This window comes from Nakaseomyces bracarensis (assembly GCF_045282275.1).
Source record: "Nakaseomyces bracarensis strain CBM3 chromosome Unknown Scaff8_0, whole genome shotgun sequence".
Classification (NCBI taxonomy): domain Eukaryota; kingdom Fungi; phylum Ascomycota; class Saccharomycetes; order Saccharomycetales; family Saccharomycetaceae; genus Nakaseomyces; species Nakaseomyces bracarensis.
The window spans coordinates 558,372-584,064 of NW_027263969.1; the positions used below are offsets into that span (position 1 = coordinate 558,372).

Below are 25,693 nucleotides of genomic sequence, written 5' to 3' on the forward strand. Positions count from 1 at the left end.
TATCTTAATAGATTCCTGAACAGGAAAAGTCTATAATATTTCACATTAGAAGAAAAAGAAGAACAAGAACAAGAACAAGAACAAGAAGATAATATAACAATAAAGTAGTGAATTTGTTTATAAACAAAAAAAGAAAGAAAATAGATACTGTAAAACGGAAGAAAAAAAATATTTCGTCAAAGGAGTTTAATTTTTAACATAGGGAAACTTTGGAAAGTGTGAAATAAAGTAGATTAGCAATAGCTCTTTGTGGGACGAAAGTAACAAGGAAGGAATAACGAAAACAGCTTGGCATATTGCTAATAAATTGAACGACTGAAAGTAAGATACGTGAAAGCCAGATTAGAAAGAAAAAATCAAGACAAAAGGACAAGACAAGCAAAAAAAAGAAATAAGAGAAAATCCAAAGATATTAATAAAAGGAAAGGATAAAAAAAAATTACTTATAAATAAAAAGTAATAAAGCACTTGATATTCCTTTTTTGAAAACTTACTCCCTGTTTGATTAAATAAAGAGAATTTAAAAAAAAATGAATAACGATAACCGGGATAAGCAACAAAAGCTAACTGGGTTACAACTCAAACCAGACCTGGATATAATGTTTTTGGATCAGTATTTGGACCAGGCTGCGAATTTACAGAAACACTTGCATAGTAACAATAACAACAATAATAACACTAACCAATATGATGAACGGATAGAACAATCACTTGATTTATCTAATAATATGAGTAACACATTTGAGGGGATTTCAGAAGCTAACATGGCACAGACAATGTTCGGAAACTCCGAGTCTCCATTTTCTCCTTCAAGTGATTTGTCTAGTAAGACTGGAAATCTTTTCAGTTCTAAGACTGTAAATACAGAATCATTCGATGGTGCACAGATGTTGAATATGGGGTTAGCCAACGATGAAGATAATACTGGGGCAAATGAAGATCATGACGGCAAAGAGAACAACCTAATGAGTACTCCAACATTAAAAATTGAATGCTTTGATGACCAAGGAGGCTATGCTCCAGAGAGGGACATGCCTAATCAGCAGAACGGAAGTAGTTTTACGAATTTACAAAGTATTAACTATGCCTCAAACAGAATTAGGGATGATTATCTTGATACGTTTGATAATGATTTAAGAAATGCTAGTACGGAAAGACTGGCTCCTACAAGAAACTTGAGCATTGGTAATACCTCTGATGGTTATACTTCAATGAATTCATCGACTTTAAATACACCTTTCATGCACCCACATGATATGGCAGTATCTCCGGGACTAACGCCACCTGTGATGTATCTCGGCGAACCCTCCCAAACCGATGATAATGATGATGTAGCAAGTATATTCTCTAATAGTTCCAATATAATACTGCCGACTGATTCCAATGGCTATAAACATGTCACAGAATTTGATCAGATTGGTCAATTAATAGGAAGTAATCCATTCGATCTTGGTTTTGATTTCAACCAGACAGACACTCCTGAAGAATTTAAATCAAATTTCTCTGAGAATAACGGCAACACTACCCATTTACAAACTCAGCATGTTGATAATATAGTTGTGCCTTCACCTTCAACCTCAAATCAGTTACCGACAACGCCTATAATATCCATTGAAGAATGTAACGATGTTGATAATAGAAACGACTACGCTATAGATATTGATAATAACGACAATAGTAGACCAAATTATTCTCAAACCTATGGTTTCAAACCAGACTTAAGTTCGGATAACAAAAACTCGCTTGGTATTTCACTTCTACATCCTTCTGAAGATGCGGAATTAACACATGAAGAGATGCTTCTTGGAAGAAAGCAAAAATTAAAGCAGAGAAGGACATCTCAAACAAGTTCACGAAGGTCATCTAGGTCAAGCATGAGAAGTCTCACACCAGAAGAAAAGGCCCGGTCCTTGAGTTCTAATAGAGATAAATTATTGGAAATGGCCGACTTACTTCCCAAGTCTCCTTCATCAAATAATGAGTCTAATAGTAATTCTAGGAGATCATCGTTCTTGGGTAATGAAGAGATTGTAATTGATGACAATTTTTCTGAAACGGGAAGTAAGGATAAATCTGAATATATCTGTGATGTTTGTGGAAAGACTTTTTCAAGACCATATAATCTTAAATCCCATCTCAGAACTCATACAAATGAGAAACCTTATCAATGTACAGTTTGTGGCAAAGCCTTTGCTAGACAACATGATAAGAAAAGACACGAAGATCTCCATACAGGGAAAAAACGCTATGTATGTGGGGGTAAACTGAAAGACGGTACAACCTGGGGCTGCGGTAAGAAGTTTGCTAGAAGCGATGCATTAGGCCGTCATTTCAAGACCGGTAATGGGAGAAAATGTATTACCCCATTGTATGAAGAAACTGCTAGAGAGCGCAATTTACCTCATATAGACGAATCGAATATTGTTGGGATCACCGAAAAGGGTATATCCTTTCAGTAAGTCAATATCCCAAGAAAAATCCAAGTACTACAGAGCTTCTAAGGACTTTATTATCATCATTGTTTTTTTTTTTTTAAATTTTATTATTTTACTTCTTTTCTATGTTTCAGTTCAAATATGTTACTTCTGAGTATCCTTATCATTCTTCAGATTTAAAACAAGGTTATATTATTACAATTATCTTGAGTTCAGGAAGAAATCCCTTGAATTTAACAGAAAAATAATCATATTTTCTCTCATTTATTATACTTATTTTTTATTCTATTTTAGTTGGTCCTGCGATCACTTTTTTTTTTTTTTTTTTTTAGATTATATTTTAGCATTATTCGAACATGTTGTATTATTTGTAAACCCATTACCTCTCATTAGTATCACTTATAAAACTATTTTAAAGAATATTAATTTGATATAATTAATTCCATGCTATCGTAGAAGGTAATTAATTTTTCTTAGTTAATTTTTTTTTCACTTGCAGAAAACAGCCGTTGCCAAAAAAATTAAGGGAATGCTTTGATAAAATTCTTCTGTCGACGAGGGTTCTTAAGGGAGATTGAATCATCTTAGTCTCTAAACTATTGAAGTTGATATTTAGGTGCAAATCTTTCTCATATTTTAGAAATTAGATACTAAGTTTTTTTTTAGAATCAGTTTTAGGATACACGGAACGATAACTACATACAGCTCTATCATATATCACACTAAAATGGATGCTACTTCAGAAGAATTGGAAGCCCAGATTCAAAAGTTTCAAGATTTCCAAAACGGTTTGCTAAATAAAAATTTAGACACACCTATCAGTGTTGTTGGTGTTGTTTCTAATGGTACAGAGACGATCAAGAGTCATACATTACAAAAATACCTGGATGATACAATTTTACAAGCTACTACTCTCAAGCAACTTGTGAAGAATGCAGACCTATTGAGTACAAAGTTGGTACAGCATGGCTTGGCTCAAGATGTTTATCAAAACTTCAGCAGTTATGCTCAGTTGGAGGCGCCTAGCAGTGATAATCCAATACCAGTTATTGATGTCGTATCGCAGCTAAATATCTTACCTGTTAAAAAGCTAATTGCTAAAACAGGTACAAATGTTGGTAATAATGAGGGTGAAGGTTACTTAGAGTTTCAATTGAAGAATATATTTGGCAATGGTGAATCCCTGAAATTGGATATTTTGAAGGGTACAGCTAAGAACTCTTCTATTTTAGCATCATTCGTGAAACCTGTCAACCCATTTCATGTAGTTGATATGAACATCTACAAGAACTCAAGAAATTTAGGGGATTTATGCCCGCTAGATTTAAGTTTTAATGGTGGGAGAATGAGTGTTAAAAGTGAACTTGGTAACAACGCCCAAAGGATTAACCAAGAATGGTTCTATGAAGCAGTTACAAGGACAACTAAGGTAACTTCTGATACTGCTTCTGATTCCCTACTGTATCAGGCTGGCACTGATTTTAAAAGTTCTATTGGCCATTCTTTTGCAATCGATAACAGGGACAGCATTATGGCCCCAAATAGGGGTAATTTATTGAAACTAAATAACGAAGTTGCGTTAGGTAAATATTGGAAGAGCCAATTTGAACTGAACAAAGTTTCAAGTTGGTTCAAACATGATTTCATTACCCTTTCTACTACTTTAAAAGGTGGTTATATTGGCAATTTTCATCCTGGAGAAAAAGACCTTCACATAAATGATAAATATATGAATGGAGGCCCAAATGATATTAGAAGTTTCCAAAGCTTTGGTGTAGGTCCTAAGGATTTGCATGATGCTATTGGTGGTGATACATTCTTGAGTTATGGAATAAGTTTGTTTAGCAGACTTCCAATCAAAAAAATCTCAGACTCACATTTCAGATTACATTGGTTTTTCAATGGCGGTAAATTAATCAATCACCAAAACAAAAGCGCAATGGACACATTCAATGCATTATGTCAAGAACACTCCACGTCAGTTGGGATGGGGATAGTTCTACGGCATCCTGTTGCTCGCTTCGAACTGAACTTTTCTTTACCTGTAACAGCATCGACGAACGACTCCCTCAGGAAAGGTTTTCAGTTTGGCTTGGGAATGACATTCCTGTAAATTGCGAGGCAAACCATTATAATATCTTCCCATCTTATTTTAGCAACACATCAATTACAATGTATCATGTAAATTTACTCAAATGCTCTTAGATAATAATATTATTAAATTTTATATACCAAAACACAGACAGTAGATTCTCTTTTTCTCTAAACACGATAATTCTGTCTAGTTACAGAACTAACAATGAATTTATTAACTAGATATGCCTCTATCTAAATGCTCTACTTAAGTTCCACAGTTACGGTGGAGTCCATTAAGTATAATAAAAACAACATTATATTGTTTTGTATTGATAGACAACTCTACCCCATATTTACAATTCTAAGTAGATGCAGGTCGTAAATATAGAGTATGCAAAAGATATTTTATCCATGGCTCATGATAACGATCCCAATGATCATATAGAATTATTTGCTGTTGAATAGTATCCATCACTTCTTCTAAGTCAATATGAGACTCAGCCAAAAACCTAAAGAAGGTTTCCTGTTGCGGCGTCAGTGCTGCATCTGATTTAAGCACTTCTGATACAGCTGATGTCATAGAAAGATCTTTAGTATTGGAGCCTTGAATTGAAATGGTAATGAATAAGCAAGCAATCGCTATCACATGAGGAGCATATGTTAAGTGAACGTCATTAATGTAGCTGTCGTTAATTAACGACCAACAGTTTTGTAAATCATCTGAGCTTAGATTCAATTTATATGGGGCATCCTTTAGGGCCTCGACAATTTGTTCCATTGATTTATATGGGTGATGAACTATCAGATAGCTCTGCAATTCTTCTATGAGGTAAAATTCAAACTCAGTTACTTTAGTAGGATCAGGTGGTATAAATTCTGGCCATAATGACCTCGATTCACTTACCAATGTTCTAATATATTGCGGGCATTCTTCCACTTTACAAGCCAGATACACACATGTAGTCACCAGTAAATAAAGGTTAACCTCGCGAATTGATGCTTTGAGAAGAAACCTCGACAGGTAAATGTGAGCAGTAGCCAGAGCATACTGTCTTATGTTAAGTCTTCTGCCCAATTTCATAATCAAAAAATAACAGTATATCCTTAGATTGTAATCTTTATCGTAGTGTAAATCTCTATGAGTTATCGGTATATTTTTAGTGGTAGCCACTAGGTGAGACCTGCTCCCGTTACCGTTATTAGCATTACTTCCATCTGCTGAATTAGGTTTCGAATCAACAATGATGTTTAAACCCTGCGGAAACAATTGACATTCCATCATCCACAATTTCTGCCGATCTCGTGCAAGACTTGCTTTTGTATGCTGCCATTTCTGCCTCTGCATTGACGTCCAATAACTCCCAGACATGTTCAGATTCGGGTGACTGTTCTCTGTCTTGTGAGTCGCCTAGCACAATAACTAGTTAAGAAAAGGAAGAAACTAAAACCGCAGATCAAAGTACTTGTTCCTTTGTTTCATGAACATAAGTCTGTTGCATTTAGACTCAATCATTGCATTGTTAATCATTTGATTTACTGTTCCTTCAATATGTACTAGTAGTATCTACCCAGGTAAAGGGCTTCCCTACTTCCCTCACCCGAAAACCCTAATAGTCATTGTGAACGATAATTAGGTCTTCTGAAAAATAATTAAAAATTTTTTTTTGGTTGTTGGCTATATAAATAGCGATGATCTTTAATATCAATAAAGTAATTTTTATTTATACTTTTCAGAAATACTTTCTTTTCTTCTTCTTTTTTCTCTTTTTATGTTATATATTAGTTTTCTTTTATGTAACCCAATCCATGGTCGAAGAATCGTCTGTCATCGAAGCTTGCATAAGGAGGAAGAACATTCTTACTCTCTGATGCTTCGGGTCGAAAGTCTCCCACCTGGTCGTATGCGGAAAACGTAATGAGATTTAAAAATTTATTTAAAATGTTTAAATCAACTCATTGGTAAAGCGGATTCATCCACTTTATCTACAGTCCCGCGGGTCTTCGTACTCACGGTTGTATCTTTTCGGTACTGAAATCCCCAAATGGGTTTCAAACCATAGTTATGACGATTGCGTTTTACTACAAGAATTCGATGTGCAAACTTTGAATTCTCAGTTAACGTAACCCAATGGAGCTTACTCTCTCGACTAATGGATTCACCCCCCTTTTTTTTCTAACAGTTTGAAAATTCTGGTTTATGTTAAACTGGGAATTTTGCATAGTCAAATATGCCAAACTGCAAACCATTTACTAACTTATTTTAGATCTTACTCAGATGAGAAGATATAGAATAAGTTGCTTCTTTTTTTTTTTTAATTTAATTTGAAATGATGAAACACTAATGCAACATAGAGTCAAGCTCTGAGCTATACAAATAGATAGAATAGCATGGAAGAGACTTGCTAATACTTTAACTGATATACTCAAATTAAATCTCTTAGTAAAAATATTACCTTAACGATATGAACTTAAAATATCTTTAGCGTAAAAAAAAGCAAAACAACTATATTATTAATTTCTACATATATGTATTCTAACTCTTGAATTGGTTGATGGCCATCGCTATACAGGCAATGCTAACGTAAGGACTTGCTCTTTCACCAATACGAGCCATTTTCCAAAACATCCCCAGTATGTCATGATTCTTATATCTATCGAGTAGAGATGGCCATTGTGTATGAATATATGTACATGAACACACTAGTAAAAGTAGAACTTGTAACAGAGAAGCAAAATTAAATAACGCAGACATTATGAAATTAGAAAGTTCCGTTTGTTGTTTTTCCTTATTTTTATCTTGTAATACTTATATTCAGAAAAGAACAAAGATATTGAAGCTCAAAAAGTGGGGCAAAATATTGTAGTAAATCTTTACTTGAGTAAAGTTCTTGTCCTTAGAAGAAGATAAAACAATCTACCCTTTAATTATACAAATTACTTAAACTCCTAACTGTAATAATATGTATTAATTATTTTCGGTTATTTTTTTTCCTGTCATTTTTTATGTTTTTTTTTTTATAATTTCGTGATTTAGTTTCGAAATCACGTGAGCAGTGTTTAAACAGAGATAACCTTTAAATGGACTAAATATTTAATGGTTGTTTTTAATGGTTGAAATATATATAAAGATCAGAAGATAATCTATACAAATGCTATAATGTTAAACAAAGATATGTCGTTACAGGTCATGTTAAGTCAAGTTCAAAAAAATTAATGGTCGAATGCAAGCTCAATAGGAATGCAATGAGGGCCTCATATCACATAAATACCTTACAAAAAAAAAATAGCAGAGACGATTGTTACCTTACATAATGTAGGGAATAGTTAAGAGCAAATGATTATCAAGTGAGTTTCCTTTTCGTTAGAGAAACAAAAAACAAAAACATTAATTGATATGACGAACTAGTTGAAACAAGTGTGTACGTTGTTTCAAATAACTATCATATTTTTCGAAATCACTCACTGTAACAACATCAAAGTTTTTCTTGATTTTCTGAAAGAAATGCTTATCAGCTTTTCTTCTTTTTTTATAACTCATCAGAATCATAGGTGGGTTGTTCCCTTCCGTCAGATCCAATAATGTCTTCTCCAACAGTGGGAAAGATCTTTCCAAATACACACAGTCAGCAGCCAAGATTAAGTCAAGATGTTGTGTTAAAGTTGGTGTATCTCTGGAAGGCTCAAACTCGATTGGAAGAGGCTCGCCCCACCACAATTCTTTTGCGATCACATCCTTTCCAACAATGTTTTGATCGATATTTTTCTCCATTAAAGGGACCAATTGGTCTATATCTGTGATATAGGTCTTAATATTCTTGTCAAACATGTTTTTGGATAATAATCCGACACATAAACCGACAAGACCAGTACCACTACCTAGCTCCAACACATTCTGGAATTGAGATGATTGCGGAACCCATTTATTCAGCAACCCACTCTTATTTGACTTCTCAAGAATAAACTCACATAATAACTCACCAGCAATCCAGACTTTCCCACCACAACCAGTTTCACCTCCATCTTCATGAATCTTAAGCCCCGGTTCCAACAGCCCATCGAAACTGAGATCAGAATCACCGAGATGCTCTACAGGCCTACTCTCTACCAAATCACCAAAACCAAATATATCCTCCATGACTTTCTCTGTTTGTATACTGGTCTGAATAGAGAGACTGACTTGGATTAAAAAGCTAGAATAAAAATTAATTAGAACACCACACACATTCCTTTTAAATATTAAATGATTTACGCTTGCAGGAAATTTTTTCCAACAATGCGAGATCCAAAATGACTTCCACCTCTTCGACGAATTCTAAGCGAGTACGAAGAAAACCCCGCGGGATTGAAATATATTGGTGGGGAGGGGCCTGATGTGATGAGCTAAGCAAATCCATCGATCATTTTAGTTGTTATACATAATATAATAAAATAAGGAATAGTTGAGATTGTCTTAGTTTTGATAATTGACAATTATGTGTTTTGTGAAATAAAATAAAAGATTCAAATGTGTGGCATTACTTTTCAAACTCCATCTATACGGGTTAGTTCGATGGAGTCCGCCAGGAAACTTTCCTTCAAAAGAACATCGAAATGGCCTACTAGTGTCTCTAGATCCCGTTCTACGTTAACAGATATAGTTTGATAATTTTCAGGATATATGATAGCTTCTTTCTTGCCCTTATCCAGCTTGTATTGAGGGTTGACAATTAAAGTTGGCTTCAAGTAGTTGTTGAATAAATTCTGGAGGTCCTCTATTGTGGTGAACTCAGAGACATTCTTAATCAAGAATCCGTTGTGTTTAACTAAGGACATGGGTTCGGGGGTCAAATCAGGCGTGATATTAATTAGCTTTGTTGTAGCTCTAGCTTCAAATGTAGCTTGTTTCTTTTCCTTTTGTAGGAGCTTGAAAGATTCGTAAATCGGAACAGCATCTGCGATACTTATCGGTGGCTTATAGCTGCTATTGTCCAATTGTTTTTTCACAAATACAGAACGATTTGGATCTCTATCCTGTGATTCAGAATACAAGTTATACGCCTTGGCCAACTCCCTAATGAAATATCTTTGAGGAGGTTTCATTGGTTTGAAATGCAAGCTAGATCTGCTTTCATCATCTATTAACTTATTCAGCGTGTCTTCTATGTCACCACACCAAGTTTCATGTCTCATATATGTGGCGATCACCGGTTCAGTAAATGGCAATTCCAATTCCGTAAATGCAGTGGCCGTATCAATAACATTTTTCAACCTTTCAATCTCATCGTCATGTGAATTAATAGGTTTGTCAACTATTCCAAATGCCTCCTTTAATTGCATAGCTCTTTTCAGGACTGCACACTCTTCATCACATGGTATAATGGTGGTGTCAAATGCACATTTATTCTGAGAATTGGCGCCACAAACGACTTCCTTTTCTATACGACCACATGAACAGCTTACCTTCATTAACCCAGTACAAGGTAGATCAGGGCACTCGCTGAATCCATGGCATGGTTTCGGACATGTATGATTACAGTAGTTTCTTGGCCTTCTGCAAATTTGTTTGCAAGTAGTCTGACATTCGCCAGGTACATGGCATTTCTTTTGGCATTTATGGTGACATCTGTCTAGTTTTTTACCACATATTTTTCCACAAGAGACATCTTTCATGAAACAAACTGTTCGAACTTTTTGTTCTTTTCCACATTTACATGGCTTATAAACCGTCTCAGTACAATCTGGACAAGGTATATCGAGCGGATGACAGTCATGTGGCATAGGCTTATGACCACATTCAGTTTCACCTCTAACAACTTTAATGCATGGATGTGGACATGGAGGAAGCTTTGTACCACACCTTACAGGTGCTTCGATAACAGTCTTTCCACATGGACACACTAAATCATTAGAATCACTTTCAATGCATGGCGGACATTTACCTGGGTGACATTTTCTTTTACATTTATGTATACCACAGGCCAACATTAAATTGCACTCTTTTAGACAAATATGCTCTGCTTCAACTAAGGATTCGTCAGCCAAATCTCTGGATCCGAATGTTGTTTCTTTACGTCTTTTTTCGGCATTAGGCCTACCTGGACAACACCTTTCCAAACAACGATGTCTCCTGCATGACATTAATGATTCACACTTCAGATTACAATTTGGATGGTCTTTAAAGCCACATGGTGTAAGGAATGTACGTTGTTCACATGCACACTTCTTCTTTCCAGCTATAGTACACGGATCCATACAGTCTCCAGTATGACATTCAAAAGGACATTTATGTTTTCCACATTTCAGCATCTTCCCACAAACTTGTCCACAAGTCGGAATAGGATCAGTACATTTAGTTCTCGGTGCCGATAATTCCTCTAAACCAGACTTCCCACATGGACATGTTTTTAATACCTTGGGAGAAAATTCACACATACGTTTACCAGGTATGGATGGTGGTGCAATACATTTTTCGAGATATTTATGTTCATTACAATTATATGGAATACTTCTGATTTTATTACAGGCAAATAATCCGACCCACTTAGTACCGTCTACATGTTTAGAATAGGCGCCTGATTTTGGGAACTTTAGATCTTTACAAACCATTTCTTTCTTTTCCGTTTCTCCACAATAGCATAGTAACTTCTGTTTAGCATTATTGCTTTTTATCTTTTCAGGACAGCCACCGCAGAAGTCCGAATGGCATTTACGCCTACACCTATGTATGCCGCAAGGAAGCAGCTTATTACAGACACTTTCACAACTGTATCCTTTTTTAAAGTTCTTTCGTTGAAAGCAGGTTATTAATTCCTGGGACTTACCACAGTGACAATCAATAGTCAGCATTCTCGTACAATCAGGATGAGGACCCAAATGGCATATTTTGGAACATCCATGGGGGCAAATTTTTGCATTACAAGTTTGACCACAGGAATTAGGATTTAACTCATTAGGTTCGGGATTCACAGTCTTTCCACACCAACAAGTGGCACGGTTTGCTTTAGGAATTTGTTTCTTAGTAAAAAAACAATTTGGACACTTCCATACTCTGTCGGCACGCTTCGATGTCGATTTAACGGCCCACTCTCTAATACAGTCATAGTCATAGATTCTGTAACATTTCTCACAAGCGTACATTTTACATGTGTAGTCCATCTCAACAGTACAGATCAAACATGTGTATGTATCACCTTTTGCTATTTCTTGCACAGCCTTTTCATAGTATGCTATATCTTCTAATTCATTGTTATCTATGTCATTATCGTACACTTCTTCGTGTTCATCCACCGCATCAGATTCATCTTCATCTGATAACCCTATAACAAGAGAGCTATTATCCGGATGATCTTCATAATGACGATATTCAGGCCCCTCACTCTCAGACTGTCCATTAACCATCAAGTCAAAATTTGAATTAAGGTAGCAAATATATTGATTTGAGGAGCTATTCGAAAGCAATATAGAGTTATATTAAATATGAAGGTTCAATAATTCTGTCACTTTCATTTCAATAATATACTTTAAATGAAGCTCATCGCTATAGCTGCAAAAAAAAAAAAAGAATTAAAAAATAGAAAAAATCAAATTCATAGCGTACAAAAAAAAAAAAAAAAAAAAAGAAAGAAACAAGCTTTCAAATAGAATTTTGACATAACCAGTTTTATTTATAATGAAGATAGAATAAAGAGTACAAATATATGCACTATGTTTAAGTAGAGGTTTTTAGCATATTATATATAGAATGATATTAACGTTCAAAACAAACAGCAAAGAATCCGATACCACCGTCTTCTTTTGGTAAGGCTCTTATACAGCCATCTGCTAAAGCTTGGCACTCTTCATCAGTTTTATCAGTAAATACTTCCTTAAATTCATCCTTAAACCCTCTTCTGGACCAAGTTGGTATGCTTTTTTCCCTTGGGGCAACACGCCAGCCCCATTCTTTAACTTTTTTGTCTAACAATAGATCAATAACAACCTTTTCATTTTCCTCACTATGGATTGAACAAGTACTGTATACTATTTTATTAGCGTCCGGGAAACTCATAGCGTGTTTCACAATTTGAAATTGGAAAGATGCTAATTTATTTAACCTTTCTTGCAGTTGCTCATCCTTTACTTCGTCGGTATTATCATCCTCCTCTGGTACTTCCTCGGTGTTAGAATCCTTTTGATTATTGAGGGCATCAATTGTCTTTCTACCAAATATACCACTTCCAGAACAACTTGGATCTAAAATAAATCCTGTGACATTCTTAAATTGTTCAGGCTTAGCTAGAGTAGTAAAATCACCGACATTGATTTCAATATTCCTACTACACCCTGCTGTCTTGATCATTTTTTGTAATATTTTAGCTCTCTCTGGATCCTTCTCAAAGGCATATATTTGAACAGTATCGCTTCTACTGTCTGGAGTAGATCCGTATATGTGAGCAGCGACATGGGTGGTTTTGTTACCTGGAGCGGAACATGCATCTATAACTATATCGTCCGAGCTTGGGTTCAAAATATGAGCTGGGAAACATGACGCCCTGTCTTGGATAATGATTTTGCCTTGTTTATATAGCTCATGGGAAGTGATTTTATCGCTAGGATGGATTCCGTACAGATTTGGAATAAACTCATCAAAGTAAATTGATCCAGGTATAACATCCTTCCAAGAGTTAACCTTATTTGGGAATTTTTTCAGTAGTTCCTTTAAGACAATTGAAGTATCATTGTTATGGATCCTTAGAGGGTTAATTCTGATCCATCGTACTGGAGTGATATCGTCACCAGATTCCGTGGTGTCAACAAGTTGAGAGAGATCAGAGACTTTCATCTTGACCTTCAGTTTGACTAGTTCACCTTTCAAGGTTGTTCTATACTTCAAAACGTATTCCTTGATGGGATGTTTCCCCATCTGTATCCTTTTACTCTTAGAAAGTAACAAATCATGACATAGTAACAACAGTGTTAACCTTGAATATGCAGGCTTACCTTTTTTGTTTGGAATTGCCGTTAAAATCCCGGACTTCTTCATGATTTTCTCCAAATACGGTTTGTACTTCCAGCATGAGGAAACGATGGCATATATATGTTTAGGGTTGGTCTGGATCTTATACCGCTTACAACATGACAAAACAATGGTCTGTAATGATCCGGAAACTCTACCTTTCTTCTCAACCTCAGATTCTAGGAACTCTAACACCCATGTACTATCCCTATAGAAATTCATTATATGCTTATGATTTTCAATTTTGTTATATACCCCTAATTAAAGACTATATACTATGACTATTTTTTTTTTTACTGACAAGTCTTATCTCAGCTCATCTCATTTCACTTCATCTCAGCGATTTTTATTTTCTTTGTTACTTGAACAGAATGAAAAAAAAAAAATTTTTTTTCGAAGTGAAATTCCACGTAGTGAAATTCTACGTAGTTGCAGTGACAATTTCCTTTCCTACTCTGCTAGAATGTGAACCATTTGGTACTATCACAAATGATAAGAAAAATATAGTTACGACCGTGGTTGTTCTTCTTGACCCGTTTCTCTCATATTCCCAGCTAACTTTTAGTTGTGGTGTGTTTCTGACACATCTCAACATGTAGAATTTCATCTATACGTCATTTTCTAGAAAAAAAAAGTATAGAAGAAGATCCAAGATTTTCTATGCTTTTCTGGTTCTCTGGGCTTCTCTGTGGCCCCACCCTGGGGATACGGCAATTACACCTTTTCTTATTTCTTCCTTTGAGATACAATGGGGGGTGAGAGTTTGTGCGATGGTTTCTAAGAATTGAGATAATTGATTTTAGAAATGACGTAAGCGGGCATATGAAAGAGATATTATAAGATAATCATACTCCGTAAAATAGTGTAAGTATAAACTATAGTGAAAGAAATGAAAACGGTTCTAGAAAACTGTATTTCTTTTTCTATTTCTTTGTAATAGAGAACTCGGGAAAGTGGAGTAGAACGGATAACTGTACGGGACAAGGCCCTTAGGGAGCTTATTGAACCCATTTTCGTATCTCAATCTATTGGTAATCAGGAGGTTGATATCTTCATAACCCTTTTTTCTTTAGTTTCCGTAACATACTCATATTAATAAACAAATAATATTTAATACTGAGATCAAATATCTTTATAATATATTAATATATATAAATAAAAAATCGGGATATAATATTACAAGAAGAGAAGTATAGAAGGGGAAAAAAAAAAAATAGTACAAATAAATTCAAAATAAAAAAACTTTAAAAAATGACTACAGCACCTAAATTAATCACTTTCGAAAGTGGTGATCATGTAGCAGCAGCTACTGTACAAGAGATAATTAAAAGTCAAAATGCAAAGCTGAAACCGGAGCTAAAGAAGAAAAAATCTAAAAGACTTAAGAAGTTTCGTATTGCATTGTCGAGTGGACAATTGCTCAATAGTATCCCAGAGGCGCTTCTTGAAAGAAGAGATGAGATAGATTGGTTAAATTGGGATGTCTTCTTAGTGGATGAATGTCTAGTTCCGTTCCATTCATCTTATAGTAATTATGGAAGATTAAAAGAGAGGCTTATCGATCCTCTGATTGCCGTCAATTCACCCTTGCCACAGATATACCACATTGAAGAAGCGGTAATAAATAATCCACAAGCTGTTGCTGATAATTATGAAAAGAAATTAATACAAAATTTTGCATCTAGGGACTCCGTACGTTTACCGACTTTCGATATTATACTTCTCGGATGCGAACCAGACGGACATATTGCCTCACTATTCCCTCAATTTCAAGACCATTTGAGGGAAGATATGGCATGGGTTATTCCAGTTACTAATGCTCCTCATGGGCCTGCAAATAGAATCTCTATGACCATACCTGTAATTTGTAATGCAAGTTGCATAATATTTGCAGTCACAGGTAAAGAAAATGCTTCGATCATGAAAAAAATAGTAGAAGCACCTACTTGTGGGTTGCCTAGCACTGTTGTTAGTGAGAGTGCTACAGGTAGGGTGTCCTGGTTTGTCGAAAGTGATGCTCTGAAAGGTGTTATGATAATGGATTAATATTATAGAGAAATTCAATGTCGCCTTGCCAATACGATTATTAAGGAATGTTTGTACGCAGTGTTAAAAAATTGGAAATTTATAAATTATTTTTGTATTGTTCATTTGTTCTGTTTGTTTGTTAGTTTTTTAGAATTTAGACTCATTTTAAATGTTCTCTGTGTTTGTTTTTTTTAATTCCTATCTGTCCTTTGTTAAGAAACATTGTCCATAATGGTAGAGTTATCCTAGAATTCAGGTTATAGATAGTGTTGTTGGTTATATTTTTATTTTATTCTGTGTAATATGTAATTCTGATCCTATTATGTCATTTGTTTCTCTTTGTTTCCTAGAGATTCGTGCTCATTACCCTTCGATGTCTTTTCGTATATTAACCATTGAGAAATAAAAATAAAATTGAACATTAATGTTACTAGAGCAAGACCAACTTTACCGAAATTCGAGACAATAACGTCAAGATTTATATTGGTGTCCTTCAGTACTTGACAGATAAGCTGTATAATGGACGCAATACCACTAGTAATATCCAAGAACACACCAGATATGGCGAAACCCTTCATCGATTTTCTCTCATAGTTATGCAGTACTTGTGGAATATATTTTATTAGGGACATGGTAATTTTTAGAAAGAACAGTTTGTTGCAGTAAATTAGTGTCCGGGAATTATCCCACCCAAGAACACGATTGTCGTATACAAATTGCAATGTCACTAAGCAGAAGGTGAAGATCGATATCATCAGAACTCTCTTGTATATTTTCTTCATTCTGCCACGGTACTCATCCGTAAAACCCCAAAGCTCACGACCGTAAAAAAGCTGGGTAGTCATAATAGCCGTTAGACAAAACCCATGTAAGCAATAACAGTAGTCAAACCCACTAAGCTTGGGTCTCTCTACTGTATCGTCTGGCTTCTCTGGAAGCCATTTGTAAAGCTGGAGGGTCAGCGAACAAACCAGATAAAAATACCCTGTCAGATTCAACAAAACAAAATCTGTAGACATTGCTCTGGCTGACTTATGTCTCCAATTGGTAATCAGGGGTGAATACATAGATACAGACCATGCTGACACATATATGAAACCCAGTATATTGTCTATCTCCATGTGTATAATAATTGATCTTAATCGAAATGAACTATTGCCCCATATAATAACAATAGATAATGTATGGTTTGCTATAAAGAGGTTTATAAAATGTTATAATAAATAAACCCCTTCTTATAATAGAAACAGTCTTAACCACTGTCGTGTACATTTAATTGGTTTTCTAAAATAGCAAAAACAGTGGAAATACGTCATTTTCCTAGAAAATGTTGCACGGAGTTTGAAATATTGTATTAAAACTGAATCATTGGGTGAACTTCCGGGAGGAGTGCCAACTAGTTTTTATACAGAGTGATTATTTAAAAGTTTATCATATTATATAATGCATTGTGGGAAGTAGTAAATTGATCTTTTATTGCATATATCTCTATTATTCAGAGGTAATCTCTATATGATTTTTATCTTTTCTGTGTTGTAAACCAATCGATGACCAAAACATAAATTTCATTTTTACAGCAGTGATTGATAAAATCTTTAGTAAACTGTAGGTTTGAATGTAAGAGCTTATATGGTTTTTACTATTGCTTGATATTAACAACAAGTACTATAATAATAAGTATCTTAAATAAAGTATCTTTATAATATGTACTTGGTCTCTTCACTCCAATAGCTGGGATAGCACTAATTTTTCAATTTTTTCATTGCTTTTAGAAGGTGAAAAAAAAGGAACATAGACAGTAACTAAAGCACAGTTTAGACACTTAGGCATGGAAAGTAATTAGAACCGAAAGATAGTGATAATGGCAAAACTTTCGGACACCCTGCCTGGCGCTGTCGGGTTGATGACATTCGATGACCAAAACAACTTGATAGTATCAGACGGACTAGCTAAAGATAAGACATCGGATATCCCTTATTTGGCAAAGACTGCAGTTAATGAAGATGGATTAGCGGTTCTTGAGCAGGGCTCATTGCTGGTACATCTCTATAAAAAGGATGGCAACACGCTGGTAGTGTATACCAATAAGTAAAAACAATTGAAAGTGAACGGGAGTATTCAAAATAGGCCAAGAATCATATGTCGGAATTGGTATTTTTCGACAGAAAAAAACAATAGAAACCATATACATGGGTTAACATATATAACATTCTGCACTTTTTAAATATAGTAAATGCGCTTTGTCTCAAACTTTATTATAAAATTTAGTTAAACATTTTCAAAATAATATGTATTATACCTTTCTCTAAATAAAACCACCAGAACCAAAGCCACCAGAACCGGAACCAAAGCCGCTTCCTTGACCAAATCCAGAACCTGGGAAACTTGGAGGTGGTCTTCCATATGGATCATCAAATTTAGCACCAGGCATCCAGCCTGGAGGTTTTACGGCTGGTTCACGACCTTGCTGATTTCTTCCACTGAAAGGGTCAAAGATCATACCACCTGAAGTATCAGGCAAACCTGGCATCTGTCCTGGATTGTTTAGATCAGGATACCTGTTTCCAGTAGGATATAAATCTCTATCACCATAGTTCCCCAGGTCACTACCTCCAGGTCTTAAATCCTCATTTCTCTGCCTTTGTATTTCGTATTCGTCATCAAATCCAGGCCTGTCATCCATCAGTCTCCTTTCTGATCCAGCAGTAGGCAATCTCAGTGGATCATCACGTATTGGATCCCTAAGATATCCTTCCATTTGAGACTGATCAGTCGCTTTCAAATCCTGTTGAAATTGGCGAGCAATGGCCTTTACCTCTATCTTCGTGGATATGTTATCCATTATTTTCCTGAACTCTTCAGGATTCTTATCAATGTACTCCTCATAATCTAATGGGTATTTAGTTGCTTCATTTATTAGCAAGTCGATCTTATAATTCAGCATGAACTGTGCTAAACTATCATCTTTAGTCAAAAAACTAATCAGACATTGCTGCTTTGGAATGGTCTCTACTCCAACTATGTTTAGGTGCCCATATTTTGCGTTAGATGACCTACACCTAATAGAAACTCTTTGCACCTCACTCTTAGTCCAATTTTCCACTTCCACGTCTAGATTAACCACCTTATTTAAATATTCTACCACATGGCTAATCGCAAACTCTATATTATTCTGAAGTGTCATATTTATATCAATAGAGTAATTTGGGCTTTTGAAATGGTATTGTGGCAAATCAATAAATATGTTGTGTAATTTAAGGGCATCTCATTTTAAGCCGTTAGGAAAAATGTAATCACTACTCACGCAAGTCATGCAATTTAGACTTATCATTTATCGTAACAGAGAGCTGATAGCTTGAATTACGTCTAACTTGTATGTTAACTTTATGGTTGTTGTATATTCTATGTGTTAAAAAAAATGTTAAAAACTATCTAACGGATTATAAAAGTAAAAGATTATATGACAAGTTTCCTTAATGTGCTAAGTAACACTATGACATTCAAATGAAGTGATATATTTTAATTTTTTTAAATGATTTTTTATATTTTTTTTTGTTTTTTTAGTAATTAATTATAATAAAAAGTTCGTGATATAGTTACAAGATTGTTCACTTCAACTCCATAATCTCACCATCACGAGAAACTAATCCCATGACATTCAAGAATAAATTCAAGTCTTGATATAGTTTCTCCCGCCTGTACAAGGAGCTACTTTGATCTTCTGAAGTTAGCTTACCTAGCTGCTCTGCAGTATTTATGGTACCAAAGATTTCGTCTCTAACCTCATCAATTATGATACGTTGGTGATTTAGCTTACCACTTAGGGCCAAAGAAGCCAAGAACTGCCATATATAAGCTTGATCATAAAACTTATTACCAGCGGGATGAGCACCGAGGGATATGCTAGAAGACTTTGTTTGTATATCAATAACCTTTTCACAGTATTCATTTGGTGGGAAAACAGCTGATAGCTTACTCTCAAGAGCAGTGAATAACTTATCATAAATCTCATTCCAAGTGGATATTTCAGGAGATGATAATACGTTACTTCTGTTAGAGTCTTGTCTGATTAGAGCAGCTCTCGAAATCAATACAGTAATCAAATTTAGACCGATCTTGGAAGTCGAAATGAATGACACATTGTTATTCTTGATCAAGTAAAGCAAGAGACCCATAATTTCAATGAAGTTAGAGCTAGATGATAGGAAGGAAACAATGATTTTCAAGAAGACGGTTTGGAATAAGTCCATCTTCTTCAATTGCGACACACTTGGATCTGGATTGGTCTTGTAGGAACTTAAAATGATGATATTCAAGTGAGATAATTCACTGAAGAACTTTTGTAGCAACTTTAACTTTTGCTCCTTACTTAGGAAATTGAAGATACGTGGCATAATTTTAACTCCCTTATCAAAAGACAACATAGAAATAAATGGACAAACTTCGTAGACCTCATCATCAATATGTAGAGCATCCCATAAGGCAGTGCTATCAGTTCCTTTATCATTTCTCAAGTTAGCCTCCAAATCTAGGACTTCTTCGTAGACTGTCTCAATCAATGCAAGAACAAATTTTCTACCACCAGAACGGCTCAACACAGAGTTGTGGTCGACAGAGGAAAATGCATAAGAAGATCTTCTTCTAGCTCTAGCTTGAGTCCCAATTTCAACGTTATCAAGGTTTCTTGTGACTTCCTCCAAGGCTGGAGTAGAATCACGGGACAACCTACCATCCTCATTGGAAGATATGTCTTCACTTGATTTATGTGAAGGAATAGCTAATTGCCTCCTTGGTGCCTTACTATTCATTGTAGTTGAGATCTTACCCAAGACACCTTCACGGACGCTATCACCATGCTCTTTATTCTTTTGAGGTCTCTCCTTGGCAACAGTTACTGCCTTTTCCACTTGACTCTGCATTCTCTGCAAGGCAATATCGGCACGCTTATATCTACCACCTAGTCTGTGACCAGAATGCTCTAAATAAGCTCTAGCGATCAAACCCTTGTTGCTCTCACCAGCTACACCACCACGTTGAATAATCTTGTAAACTTGGAAGTAGAAATCTTCATTGTATGGATCTTCAGTAACAATCTGAGATAGTTGGTAACGAGTGATAAAATCCTTATCTCTTGGGGTCATCAAACCAGCGTGTTTCAAAATCTTTTCAACCTTTGCATGACGAATTTGTAGTCTCATCTTTTCTTCTGGAGTCAATGGTTCCCTTCTTTGATTAGCATTTCTCTGGTTGTTGTATCTATTTCTTTGATAGTACTGTTGCTGCTGTTGCTGCTGTTGCTGCTGCTGATGATCAAGTTGTTGTGGAGGCATACCAACTTGTCCTTGAACTGGAACTGGAACTGGAATCTGAACTGGTTCTTGGCTCATTTGCTGGTGCATCTTTACAGGGGAAGCAGAACTAGAAACCACAGACTGTTGGGGGGTGGACATACCAGACGCTTGCTGAGGTTGAGATTGAGGTTGAGGTTGAGATTGTGGTGGCTGTTGCTGATGCTGAGGTGGTACAGACTGCTGTTGCACCGGTGGCATTTGTCCTTGCATTGGAGACATACCCATTGGTTGTTGTGCCTGGCCTTGTTGCATTGGTGGCATAGCCATATTAGGTGGGAACATAGGGTTCATGTTCACCGGATACTGATACCCAGGCATTGGATAGTGTGGCGGTGGCATCATGTTAGGTGGTGGCATGTTAGGTGGCATCATAGGCATAGACTGTGGAGCCTGCTGCATTTGACGTTGCTGCCTCTCAATCTCCTCCATAGATAGAACATGCTCTTCCGGCTTGCTCTCCTGTCCCCACAAGGACTCCATAGGCTTCAAATCCATAGAAGCATCCATTTGTCCTGGCTTGTTAATACCACTGGAAGCCGCAGTAACATAGGACCTTTGCGGCATAGCAGCAGGCTGCTGCTGCTGCTGCTGCTGTGGCGCACGCTTAGGATGCCCAAAATCAAAATCAGTACCTAAGTCAATATCAGCACCAAAAGTCTCATCGTTCAAATAGTCGTTCTCTTCTAAATCGTGCTCTCCAAACCCATTATAGGTGTCCTCAAAATCAAGAGCAGAGTCCTCTCTTCTTCCGTGACTCATTTCTCCAAATTTCTTCTACCAAGTCTTAAAGTGAGTTACCAATTGAACAATAACAAACAGCTATACATATAACTAGAATCCAAGACACAGAATACCAACCCCTTCGTAAACTTATATTTTGATATACAATCCTTTTGCCATACACCTTACAATCCCGTCAACAAAAAATTTTGGACGAAAAAAAAAAATTTTTTTTTCAATTCATTCGTTACCCGGATATATAACAGAAACATCCGTAGAGACCAGCAATTCCACAGAGGAAAACGTAGCAAATCATGAGATACCAGCGTTGAACGTGATATTATTAATATTATTAAATATTAAATATTAATTTAATGCGATTATATATGCTTCATTTATTTACAAGGGTTCTACCCGTTTCATGTCTCTGGTGTCACTAATGTTAGAATACCATCCAGTGGGTATATAGTATCTATCTTGCAAGCACGGACGGTATCACCTATTTTAGGGGCTGTCTCTAGTTGTCTTGGTGTCAGTAACAATGTTCCTCTAGCCATGGAGTACTTTGGAAGGACACAACGCACAGTGCCATCCTGGGGTACCGATGTCACAATTACGGTGTGTGGCTGGTCTGCTTCATTTGCCTCGAGGTGTTTCAATGTCCAGTAGACCGCACTGCGTTGACTGATGTCCTTGATTATGTCTGCACGCGACTGAATTGGCCAGACCATCGCGTCGATTTGGTCCTGGTTGAAACATAGCGGTAGTTTCTTGAGGTACCTGTGCAGCTGTAAATGGTTTATTAGATCGGGTCCACGTCTCATAGGCGATGTTACTTGCATATAGAACTTTGCACCGATCATGTCGTGTGGGTAGGGACGCGACGAATAGAAACTAGAATTGAGTAGCGCGGAAATTTTGGTGATGTCCTTCAGTTCCGGAAGTTTACCATTCTTTGCTTGCTTTTGTAGCTGCATATACTGGTTTAAGGCTACGGGACCTAAATTCAACTCCCGATAGCATCTGTATATTCCTGGTATCTTATTCTTTTTGAAAAATCGTCCGGTTTGAGAATTTGCTAATAACATGAACTCTGACACAAGAATAGTCGAATCAGTTTGGTTTTGGTCATAAAAAGTAGGCCTAGTCAAATTCCCATGTTCATCAGGTTGTAGTTGTACCATACCACGATTGAAACCCTCTCCAAAGATCACTGCATTGTCTTCCAAAGCCCTACAATATTGCAACCTCTTTGATATATCACTCAACGCCAGCAAGTTATCATAATCTATTGGATCTACTCCTTCTTCTTCTCTTCTGAGTATTCTGTCCACTCTCTCATATGTCATAGAGGGAAATCTTGAGACTTGCCCCAATTGTACTTTAAAGGATTTTTTATCAATATTCACCTTTCTCTTGCCGTAAATATCAAGTTCAAGTGAAAAGGTAATAGTATTAGTCTTCTTACCCTCATTTCCCAGGTCTGTAGCCCTACAATAAGATTCAGGAAGCATAGGATGAACCAACTCAGGTAGGTAACTAGTAAATCCTCTTCGCAATGAGATTTTCAATATATCATCCATAATACCTGTTTTTAGGTAGTTTGATGATTCAGGGAACAAACTTGCAGGGTCAGCAACATGAACATATATTCTGTATTTATCCTCGGATAGTTTCTCAATCGAGATACCATCATCAATTTCATGAGCAACTTCTGAATCTATACAATACACTGGCAAGTCTCCGAAATCATATCTCGCTGTGTCATTAATTTTAGACACAGCGGTCATTTCGTACAGCCGTTGTTCATTGGTTGCTCTAATCGAAGAATCCGGAAGCTCTAAATCTACATTGTTCAGAATTAAGTTCTTGTTTTTAATATCAGGAGAAATCTGGTATAATAGTTCATCACATAGCTCTCTAGTGATATCTCTATTCATGTATTTGTTGGTTAACCTAAAGAGCTTGCTGATTAGTGTAGAAACGTTCACATTCGTATCAAAATTTCCTGCGGCATAATTTTTTAGTAAGTTGATCACATCTTTGTATTCCGCATTAATTGTCTTATAGTCATGAGTGTTTATACATTTAGCCAAACGGTGTATCTCAGCAAAGTTTTTAGCTTTGAGCTTGCATATCACCTCCTCATAGTAAATATGCGAGGACTGTAGTGGCAGAACAGCCACTGAGGTAGGGAAGCAGAGGGCAGAGTTTCTATTTATAGAGCCCCATAGATTTTGCTGTTGTTGTTCCTTAATAGCAAGGTAGGTAGACAATAAGTTCGAAGGGTCAATACGCTCGATGGTGTTTTCCATGTATGTTGCTATCAGTTCTTGCATGTACTTATCACCACCAATAGCATCTGTTGCTTTCGCGACATTCATGGATTTTATAAGCTGTGTCAATGATATAAATGTAATATGCCAGGCCCCTAATGGATCTTGCAAGTACCTATGGAGTAATTCCAGTTTTTTCAAAACTATAGGTAATTGATCAGTAGCAAATTTCGTTATGAAAGATGGGGTATAGCTCACCACTAATTGACGCGCCACCGTAGGTAGCAATTCCAACTCACTAATGGAATTCTTAACAGTACCTATCTTTTCATATTTGTGATTATGTTCTGGTAAAATTAGCTGATCAACACCCGGCGGAAGTTGGCCTGGGATTCGCAGTAATACTGAAGATCGTAGTGCATATATTATAGTCCCATCAATCTTGGCAAAGGTATAGCGCGGATCTGCCGTCGAAACAGGCAAATTAACACACATCGCTAGTTCTCTCGGCGCCTGTTTCAAAAGGACAATATCTCCTTTATCCAGCGAATTCTTCATCAAATCAGCAGGATTAAACGAAAACTTTTTCATCTTCTCATATTGCTTGACCTTCTCAGAGAGTATCTTGGAGTTAATGATCGATTCACTGAACACCTGGGGCCTATCACTGAATACAGGCCCTGTACCCTCGCCATCCTTCCACTTCTTCTCAAGCCACTGCTTGCTTGGCACTAAATACCTCTCCTTATACCGTTTGGTAAAGCCAGCCTTGATCTTCGGCAGCGACTTGATCTTCAAATCAGGTTCCAATGACTTCGTCCTCTCGACATACTTCGCCGCTATATCAGCAACCACTCTTTCGGCACTGTCAGCACTATGCAAGTACCTTCGCAGAATCAACATAGTTGTACTTTTTCTTGCTTATACTCTATCAAAGTCTCCTTTTCACCTCTTTATCCTCTCTCTCTTTCTCTTTGAGATGATAAATCATTTGTTTTACTAAAAAATAAGGCATCTCGGTTTCCTTTCAGGATTGTCTATATAAGAATAATATGAGCTCATAGAGAGGCAGGTATCATATAAGAAAGTGCCGAAGAGTCTGATATTAGATAATAAGAAGGACTATACATGAGGTTTACTGCTACTCTACGGAAGCATTGGTGTCTTACAGGTATTGGCAACCCTGAGCCTCAGTACCGCGGCAGTCGGCACAATGTGGGGCTCTACGTGCTGGACCAATTGAAGGAGTTGCTGGTTCCGGGAGAGACATATTCAAGAGCAAAAGGCGTACACATACTCACCAAGGGATGCCTGACTTTCATTAGGTCTGATATGAACTACATTAACTTGAGCGGTTCCAGCGTGCGCGCCAGTTGGAACAAACTGCACAACACAGATTTCACCGTGATCCACGACGAGTTGAGTCTGCAACCAGGTAAGTTACAACTTCGCAACACCGGGGCAAGCCATAGGGGCCACAATGGTCTCAAGAGTATCCAGAAACTGGGGATACCCTTCCAAAAACTGGCTATAGGTATCGGCAGACCCGAGTCCCGGGACCCGCAAGATGTAGCCAACTACGTCCTGGGCCAGCTCACCCGAGAGGAACTAGATATAATAAACAACACTGTAATACCAAGAGCACTACAATTGATCAAGGACAAGCTCCAATAATATCAAGTGTGACTTTATTTTATCAATGATCATCACCATACAAAACATCATAAAATCAAACCCTAAATAATTAGGGCTTTATAAAATCTTGTTGCACTGGAAAATAAAGAAAATTTTTTTCGGCCAAGGCTGATTTATGGAAACCCTAATTATTATGCC

At 36.5% G+C, this 25,693-nt stretch overlaps 14 protein-coding genes across 14 annotated transcripts; 5 read left to right on the forward strand and 9 right to left on the reverse strand.

The window, feature by feature from the left end:
* Positions 1-530: 530 nt before the first annotated feature.
* CRZ1 (DNA-binding transcription factor CRZ1) lies at positions 531-2,459 on the forward strand (the record flags this gene model as incomplete). The annotated part of the gene is made up of 1 exon (XM_071052268.1): positions 531-2,459. One exon carries the CDS (start codon positions 531-533, stop codon positions 2,457-2,459), a length of 1,929 nt encoding a protein of 642 aa, XP_070906889.1.
* Positions 2,460-3,162: 703 nt separating this feature from the next.
* On the forward strand, positions 3,163-4,548 carry SAM50 (SAM complex subunit SAM50; the record flags this gene model as incomplete). Its single annotated transcript, XM_071052269.1, has 1 exon — positions 3,163-4,548. One exon carries the CDS (start codon positions 3,163-3,165, stop codon positions 4,546-4,548), a length of 1,386 nt encoding a protein of 461 aa, XP_070906890.1.
* A 324-nt stretch (positions 4,549-4,872) lies between these two features.
* Positions 4,873-5,880, reverse strand: SSN8 (cyclin-dependent protein serine/threonine kinase regulator SSN8; the record flags this gene model as incomplete). The annotated part of the gene is made up of 1 exon (XM_071052270.1): positions 4,873-5,880. One exon carries the CDS (start codon positions 5,878-5,880, stop codon positions 4,873-4,875), a length of 1,008 nt encoding a protein of 335 aa, XP_070906891.1.
* Positions 5,881-7,044: 1,164 nt separating this feature from the next.
* On the reverse strand, positions 7,045-7,263 carry KSH1 (Ksh1p; the record flags this gene model as incomplete). The annotated part of the gene is made up of 1 exon (XM_071052271.1): positions 7,045-7,263. One exon carries the CDS (start codon positions 7,261-7,263, stop codon positions 7,045-7,047), a length of 219 nt encoding a protein of 72 aa, XP_070906892.1.
* Positions 7,264-7,896: 633 nt separating this feature from the next.
* On the reverse strand, positions 7,897-8,646 carry EFM6 (putative protein-lysine N-methyltransferase; the record flags this gene model as incomplete). The annotated part of the gene is made up of 1 exon (XM_071052272.1): positions 7,897-8,646. One exon carries the CDS (start codon positions 8,644-8,646, stop codon positions 7,897-7,899), a length of 750 nt encoding a protein of 249 aa, XP_070906893.1.
* A 386-nt stretch (positions 8,647-9,032) lies between these two features.
* Positions 9,033-11,888, reverse strand: FAP1 (Fap1p; the record flags this gene model as incomplete). The annotated part of the gene is made up of 1 exon (XM_071052273.1): positions 9,033-11,888. The coding sequence occupies one exon, from the start codon at positions 11,886-11,888 to the stop codon at positions 9,033-9,035; it is 2,856 nt and encodes a 951-aa protein (XP_070906894.1).
* A 349-nt stretch (positions 11,889-12,237) lies between these two features.
* Positions 12,238-13,707, reverse strand: RCM1 (rRNA (cytosine-C5-)-methyltransferase RCM1; the record flags this gene model as incomplete). The annotated part of the gene is made up of 1 exon (XM_071052274.1): positions 12,238-13,707. One exon carries the CDS (start codon positions 13,705-13,707, stop codon positions 12,238-12,240), a length of 1,470 nt encoding a protein of 489 aa, XP_070906895.1.
* A 1,029-nt stretch (positions 13,708-14,736) lies between these two features.
* SOL2 (Sol2p) lies at positions 14,737-15,531 on the forward strand (the record flags this gene model as incomplete). The annotated part of the gene is made up of 1 exon (XM_071052275.1): positions 14,737-15,531. One exon carries the CDS (start codon positions 14,737-14,739, stop codon positions 15,529-15,531), a length of 795 nt encoding a protein of 264 aa, XP_070906896.1.
* A 302-nt stretch (positions 15,532-15,833) lies between these two features.
* ERS1 (cystinosin-like protein ERS1) lies at positions 15,834-16,634 on the reverse strand (the record flags this gene model as incomplete). The annotated part of the gene is made up of 1 exon (XM_071052276.1): positions 15,834-16,634. One exon carries the CDS (start codon positions 16,632-16,634, stop codon positions 15,834-15,836), a length of 801 nt encoding a protein of 266 aa, XP_070906897.1.
* Positions 16,635-17,374: 740 nt separating this feature from the next.
* EGO2 (Ego2p) lies at positions 17,375-17,605 on the forward strand (the record flags this gene model as incomplete). The annotated part of the gene is made up of 1 exon (XM_071052277.1): positions 17,375-17,605. The coding sequence occupies one exon, from the start codon at positions 17,375-17,377 to the stop codon at positions 17,603-17,605; it is 231 nt and encodes a 76-aa protein (XP_070906898.1).
* A 213-nt stretch (positions 17,606-17,818) lies between these two features.
* On the reverse strand, positions 17,819-18,697 carry FUB1 (Fub1p; the record flags this gene model as incomplete). Its single annotated transcript, XM_071052278.1, has 1 exon — positions 17,819-18,697. The coding sequence occupies one exon, from the start codon at positions 18,695-18,697 to the stop codon at positions 17,819-17,821; it is 879 nt and encodes a 292-aa protein (XP_070906899.1).
* Positions 18,698-19,121: 424 nt separating this feature from the next.
* PAT1 (deadenylation-dependent mRNA-decapping factor PAT1) lies at positions 19,122-21,623 on the reverse strand (the record flags this gene model as incomplete). Its single annotated transcript, XM_071052279.1, has 1 exon — positions 19,122-21,623. The coding sequence occupies one exon, from the start codon at positions 21,621-21,623 to the stop codon at positions 19,122-19,124; it is 2,502 nt and encodes an 833-aa protein (XP_070906900.1).
* Positions 21,624-22,003: 380 nt separating this feature from the next.
* DSS1 (exoribonuclease II) lies at positions 22,004-24,763 on the reverse strand (the record flags this gene model as incomplete). Its single annotated transcript, XM_071052280.1, has 1 exon — positions 22,004-24,763. One exon carries the CDS (start codon positions 24,761-24,763, stop codon positions 22,004-22,006), a length of 2,760 nt encoding a protein of 919 aa, XP_070906901.1.
* Positions 24,764-24,988: 225 nt separating this feature from the next.
* On the forward strand, positions 24,989-25,534 carry PTH1 (aminoacyl-tRNA hydrolase; the record flags this gene model as incomplete). Its single annotated transcript, XM_071052281.1, has 1 exon — positions 24,989-25,534. One exon carries the CDS (start codon positions 24,989-24,991, stop codon positions 25,532-25,534), a length of 546 nt encoding a protein of 181 aa, XP_070906902.1.
* Between the last annotated feature and the right edge of the window lie 159 nt (positions 25,535-25,693).